This window comes from Psammomys obesus, unplaced genomic scaffold, assembly GCF_907164565.1.
Source record: "Psammomys obesus unplaced genomic scaffold, mPsaObe1.curated_primary_1811, whole genome shotgun sequence".
NCBI lineage: Eukaryota > Metazoa > Chordata > Mammalia > Rodentia > Muridae > Psammomys > Psammomys obesus.
This window is the reverse complement of record NW_026596073.1, coordinates 14,959,940-14,966,666: the sequence shown is the minus strand read 5'-3', so window position 1 is coordinate 14,966,666 and position 6,727 is coordinate 14,959,940. Positions and strand designations below refer to the sequence as shown.

General features: G+C 47.6%; 1 protein-coding gene across 2 annotated transcripts in view; it reads left to right on the top strand.

Annotated features, from left to right (window-relative positions):
• Positions 1-4,020: 4,020 nt before the first annotated feature.
• Tbc1d30 (TBC1 domain family member 30) overlaps positions 4,021-6,727 on the top strand; it is an 85,399-nt gene continuing 82,692 nt past the window's right edge. For both annotated transcript variants that reach the window (XM_055626022.1, XM_055626020.1), the window contains exon 1: positions 4,021-4,467. In XM_055626022.1, the coding sequence (XP_055481997.1) occupies positions 4,113-4,467 (355 nt within the window). In that variant the 5' untranslated portion in view covers positions 4,021-4,112. The remainder of the gene's footprint in view (positions 4,468-6,727) is intronic.

The window sequence follows — 6,727 nt, the reverse complement described above, 5'->3', positions numbered from 1 at the left end:
ATAGTTGGGCATGCCTTTGATCCTAGCATGGGGGAGGCAGAGACAGATAGATCTCTAGGAGTTCAAGGCTAGCCTGGTCTACATAGAGAGGTCCAGGACAGCTGCGCTACATAGAAAATCCCTGTCCGAAAACTACGAAAACAAAACAAAAAATATATATTGTATTGTTGCTGTTAGTTTAAAGGTATGGTCTAACACTGTTTATTATCTGCCCTATAGTTATCACAGTGGTATTACCTAACCCGCTATCAAAATCAATAAGGGCACAGACAGCTATTATATTTTAGAATGGCCTTATATCACCTGGGACAAGGCAGATATTAACCCTCTAAACTACTTTTACCTCCCAGCCCCCATCCCAGGAGACCCCCCATTCATAGTTCCATAAATACTTGTTTATTCTTCTTTGGGTCACCTCCTCCATCTACGCCTGCCATGTGAATCAGCAGCAACAAACTGAAGTAATTATTCCAGCAAAGTCCATCTGGAAATGCTGAGAGAGCTTCCAGCACAGGTGAGGATCCCTGAGAAGCACACTGGCTGTGAGGGACACAATCCAGGCAAGTTGCAAGCCTGGTCTAGCAGCCCACAGGTTGGGTAGTTGCTTCAAGACAGCTTGGCTGATCAGAGTGTCTCCTCCTCCAGCAATCGTTTACTGTTCCCATAATCTTATGGGGAGCGCTTTATGAATCTTTTTAGTTAAAGAAGTTCCAGAGACCTGTGAGTGGTTCATTTCCTGATGAACCTTCCTTCCTTCCTTCCTTCTCCCTCCGGGACGGGATGCTTCCATTCAGATGATCGCTCTGCTACAGCTGGCCAGCCAGTCTAGTAGGAAAGGCATATTGGATAAAATAACTGAGCAAATAGAGTATTGCTGCTTTGCTGTATCTTAATTGATCCTGAGGGGAAGAGAGAGACCCAGGCCCGACCCTTGGTGGCTTTCTGCCTCCTTTCTTTTCCCCTTCCTTTCTCTTCTTCCCAAGGTCATCCTGTCCTCTCAGCCCTTGAACTTTGGCCACACCTACTCAATTCTGCCATGTTGGGGTTTAGGCCTTTTAATCAGCCAACCAGGGATAATTAGGGAACATCGCTTCTCATCACACAGGAGATAGTCCAACACTCATAACAATGCCCGTGGCAGGGCCGTAACCGGAGCTCAAGGTACTGAAATCAGTACTTGAATACATGGCACCTGACCAAAACCCAGCATTGTATGAAATTTTTTTTCAATAAAAATATGCTTTAGGGAATATGACATAGAAGTTGGCTTCTAAGAAAGCTGATTGTGAGACCTCTTCACTGTGTTATCTTGTGACTGCATGAATTTTGCATCAATTTCTTGTATTTTCCAATTAAGTGCAAAACTACCCAGAAGTTGGCTGGTTGTAATGGGAAACCCACAGAGTGCTCATTATATGTGGCTTTCATCGTCTCTGTGTGCTGTGTGCATTTCAGTGAGTTCATCTGAGCAGTTACAATGGAGCACAAGAGGACAGGCTGGAGAGAGGAAAGGCGAGGAGGAAGAGGGAGGCGGGACTGTGAGGAAGGAAACAGCCTGGGTTACTATAAAGGTCAGGATTTGTGCTGAGCCCATTTCTCTTTAGGAGGAAAACAGCAAAATCAGAAAACTAAATAAAACCATGATAAAGATACACAAATGTGTAAGAGCTGAAGACACATCAAAGCTTAGTTATCATTTGGTAACAGCATTGAGAAATAATTTAAGATATTTTATGTCCCAGCAACTTAAAATCGAGGGAACAGACCTACAACCTACATATGTTCATGCCTCTGTCCATAGCTGTTTTTATTTTCTTTTTACCACATACGTACACATATTGGTATGTGTGCATAAGTAGTTACAAAACATACCATATATCAATTTAAATCTTTATCTATTAAATACACTTTGGCAGTTTTAAAGTCAAGACAGAAACAGACCTTTATTGAATTCTGTGCTTCTAATGTGGGTGTTTTCTCATGATCCAAATTCAGTCTATCCACAAAAGGACTAAGCGAGTATCACACTTGCTAGCTTTTGCCTCTGCTCTTTCTGAACTAAGGAGCCCATAGGACCAGAGCGCAGAATCAGGAGACTAAAGGCATTTGGACTTGTGGGCTCTGCAGTGAGCACTTACCTCACCCTCCTTAGCCTTAGATCACGGAAGGGAGCGCCCAGCTCACCACTGACCTGAAGAGGGAAGTCAACTGAGAAAAAAGAAACAATTGCACTATTTGTCCCCTGGCAAGCCTTGTGTGCTGCAAAGATTGGTTGATGAGAGGGGCCCTTGGATTCATTCACTCGTGCCACAGGCAATAGAGAGAAATACTGCTTTAAAAGAACGAGGTAGCAATTCATTCATCTCTGATATTTTATGAAAAGGTTGACATTTATTCTGTATGTGTGTGTGTGTGAGAGAGAGAGAGGGAGGAAAGAAGTAGAGGGAGGGAGAAGGAAGGAAAGAGAGGTCTAGAGAGAGAGCATGTGGGCATTTGGTGGTCAGAGGTCAGAGGACAACTTTTTAGGAGCTTGTCTTTGCTTCTTCCCTGTGAGTACCAGGGATCAAACACAGGTTGATGATGGCAAACATGCCTTTGAGTGATGATCCATCTTGCCATATTTAAAATTTTTATTTATTTAAAAATACATTAAAAAAAAAAGACAGAGTCTTAGTTGTGTAGTTCAGGGTGGCCTTGAACTGGCCACCCTCCTGCCTTGGGTCTCTTATGTTCTGAGATTACCTGCTTTTGCCACCACCCCACTTCCATCTCTTTCAATTCACTAAGTGGTAGCAAAAGGTATTCAGTTATAAAATCATACAGCCGTATTTTCAGCACAAGGTTTTAACAAGATTTTACATAATGTACCTAAGTGTATATCTTGTGGACTACATGCACACTGGCAGAGGTCAGAGGAGGCATCTGATCCCCTGGGACTGAAGTTTCAAGGGCTTGTGAGCTTCCTGGTGGCTGCTGGGAACTGAGCCCCTGTCCTCTGAGAGAGCAGTAGGTGCTCTTATCTGCCAAGCACCTCCAGTATGCTTAAACTCTGTATGCTTAAGGGTATGCAAAGTTATACAGCTTGTCCTTTTATAACTCCTGTTTGCCTCAGTTTCAAATTATTTCGGTGGTCAAGGACTTCAGGTTTGTATTCACAGGGTCAGGCTGTGCCCCAACAGAAGAGTGAACAAACAGGAAGCCTGCCACTGTTCGCCAGAAACACCGCTGCCTCCTGAGATGTACAGACTTAGGAGCATTGTTAGACTGAGGAGTATTTGTGCCTAACAAGAGGCAGACACTAAGGAAAGTTCAGGCTAGCTTTCTGGCAAGTCATTTAGCCTCTTTGCTTCAGAACTCCCGTTGAAAAGTGAGGACACCACAGGGTGAAAGGGGCCATCAATAGGACTAAATTCACGGAGGTATCTACGGTGCAGGTAGAGAAAAATTCTTTTAAGTCTAGTTACACTAGACTTACACTAGACTTACACTATCTTTACAAGATAAATCTCTGGAGGTGGAGTGGAGGTGGGGTGGAGAGTTGGCTCACCAGGCAAAAGTACTTGTCCAACAAGCCTGGCAACCCGAGTTTGACCCCCCGGAACCTACTTAAAGCTGGAAGGAGAGCCGACTGCACAACGTTGTCTATCCTCTGATCTCCACAAGCAACATCACGACATGAGTGGGCACACATGCAACATTTTTTTTTTTCTTAAAAAATATCTCTCATAAACTTGATTTCACCATCAAAAGCAGCTCTGGAGATTTTTATTAGCTTCGTCAACCCAGGAAGGTTTATTAAACCCTCATTCTGTGTCACAGAATTCAGTTGATCCTAATCCAGATCTTTTACTGGAGGAAGAAGGTTCACAAGGTCACTAAAATCCCAGGACACGCCAGACGGTCAGAGTTTTGGGAAGTTTTTTATGAAGCCTCCGGGACGCTAGCTCGGGTCAGGTGGCATGGCAGGAGGACCTGGGCGCGGCGCCCGCGGACGTGGAGCCGGAACTCCGGGCTCCGCCCATTGCTTGGCATTCAGACCCCGGCCCGGCGCTCCTCGCCGCCCGCGTAGCCGCGCCCTCCCGGAACAGGCCGGCGCCGCGGCGGGTCGAGCCATGGAGGTCCTTCCCGCCGGAGGGACGAGGGGCCCGCAGCCAGCCGAGGTGGCGACGGGGCAGCCGGCGGGCGAGGGCGACGAGGAGCCCCACGGCCGCACGAGCCGCACGGCGTCTCTGGTGAGCGGGCTGCTCACCGAGCTCTACAGCTGCACCGAGGAGGAGGAGGCTGCAGCCGGCGGGGACCGTGCGTCCCGGGCGCGCCCCCCGCGCAGCGACAGCCTGGACAGCTCCACCGAGACCTCGGGTTCCGACGTGTTCCTGGGCGGCCGCGGCGCGGGCGACTCCCGAGTGCTGCAGGAGCTGCGGCAGCGGCCGAGCCTGCGCCTCCAGATGCAGTACCTGCGGCGGAAAGGTGAGCGGGGACCCGTGCCTACCAGCGCCACCTGCCCACCTGGGCCGCCTGTCCACCCGATCTCCTGCGCCACCCGGCGCCACCTGCCCCACTCATCCACCTGCGTCATCTGCGCCACCTGGACGCCGGGAGAGCGTGGAGTCTCCGGTCCTCTGACTCGGGAAACCTTACTGTCACACTGCTGCAGTTTCCTAACGTCCAGCCCCTCCCCACTGCAGGAGTGGCTCAGAGCGTGGTCGAGCCTCCCCTCCAACCCCACTCCGCACAGGTGTCCAAGGCTCGAGGCTGTCCAGACCCTAGCTTCACCAGAAACGGCTGTTAGGACTAGTTCGTAGTTTCTTCCTCGGGCGCCAGAAATTACCTAGAGGTGGGGGGGGGGGCGGGGGGGATAAGAGGGAGGGCTTCCAGGGCTTTCCATCCCGCCCCTTGCCTAGCCACGCCTCCTGGACCGGGTTTGAACTAGTGAGGCAGAATAATTCGGTAATGCGGTTTGCAGCCGAGCAAGCGCACGAATTTCTTTCGTGCCGGCCAGGGAGTGAGCTCCCAGCAGCGTTGGTTTAATCTGGATCTCCGAGGACCAGAGGATTTGAGTGGAGAGGCTGAACGCTTGGCCTTCACAGTGCCACGACCTTCCACCGACCTCAAGAGTGGAGCTGAGAAATGGCCTTGATTTCCTCGGGGAAAGGCTAATTTGATATTTCTTTTCTTTTCAAACGCTGCGGCTCACGTTCTGGTCGAGGTTGTTTTTTTCTCCCTCAATAATGATAGTTTATGTCTCAGGCATTGGAACGAGAACAGTTGTGTTTTTGCATCTTTACATAATTTCAGTAAGGTGAGGGCAACAGAGGGCAAGCCACTATCACATTTCTTGCAATAGTGTCCTTGTGCGAAAGGACCATGGGAGGGATAAAGAGAATTATACAATGCTTTTGTACTTGCTGTATCCAGTCTAGCTGGTTCCAGGAAGGAAAACAAACAAACAAACAAAAAAACACAAACAAATAAACAGTTCTCAGCTTCCTAGTGAAGTGTCTCCCCGAACACTTTGGCTGGAGTCATTTTATGTAATTTTCTGAGTGTGCTAAGAATGTGTGTTTATGCCCTAACTTTTACTGTAGTTCAGACTCCAGCAGAATCAGTTTTGAAAATTAGGACCTGATTTCCTTACTTTAGCAGGCTGTTCACTTTCTTTAGCAGGAAGCTTTGATAATGATAATTTCCCTTTGGAAGAGGAAAAGCGGCAAGCCGAAATTTATAGGAGAGCTCGGCAGGTGTCACCTGTGTGACAGGACCCGGAAGAGTCCATTTGACCCCCAGCTTTCCTCTCTTGCTCACCCAGCTGTCTGTGAATCCTTTCTTGTAGTTGACCGTGTTGGATGAACAAGATGGCATTTATCGACATACTGTCTCTGTTGACAAACTTCACCAGAACACTGTGATTAGACAACTAGGTGATAGATGTAGCTGTTTGCTGAAATAGTGCTCACTGGGTTGTTTTCAGCTCCTTAAACTAGCGATTTTCACCCAAGTGCTGTGCTCGCTTAGAATGTCACATACGCAGATAACCTGTGCACTACATCTCCTCTCACTGTTTCACTATTGTATGAACACAGCACCTGTCCAATAGCCTGTGAGGGTCTGTTGTCTAGGGGCAGACACAAAATGGCTTCCAGTGGAAATTGGACTGTCTGTGGTGAAGGGGATGAACTTTGGAGTCAGATTCCTCAGTTGACATGCTGCCACTGTCCCTATTCAGCTGTGTGGCCTTGGGCAAGCTATTTACCTAAATTAATGTGTGATAAGTGCTTTGTGAGTGTCTTAGATAACTTTTCTTATTGTAAGCCCATTTATCATAGAAAGGTAAAATTCCTTAGGGAGGAAGTTGGTCGGTTTTCAAGCTGACCGTTTGCTCTGTTACCTAGTGAGAAGCAGGGGTTTATGGTCGACACGGAGGCGGGCTGTGCTGTGGGTTGTTTTCTTACCTGTAGATGTTACTGTAGAAGACCTTCTACATGGGAATCTGAGCGTGTCCCCATAAGTAGTCCATAGTACAGAAGCTACAGAGTTGTGGGTGCCTTAAAAAATACCGAAAATGAGCTAGGGTTTTCACACGTTTCATATTGTGAGCATTAGTTTTAAGCATGTGGAATTATTGTTATTATTGTTCTCAGTTTTTAAAAAGATCTATCTATTATGTATACTGTGTTCTGCTTTATCTATCTATCTATCTATCTATCTATCTATCTATCTATCTATCTAT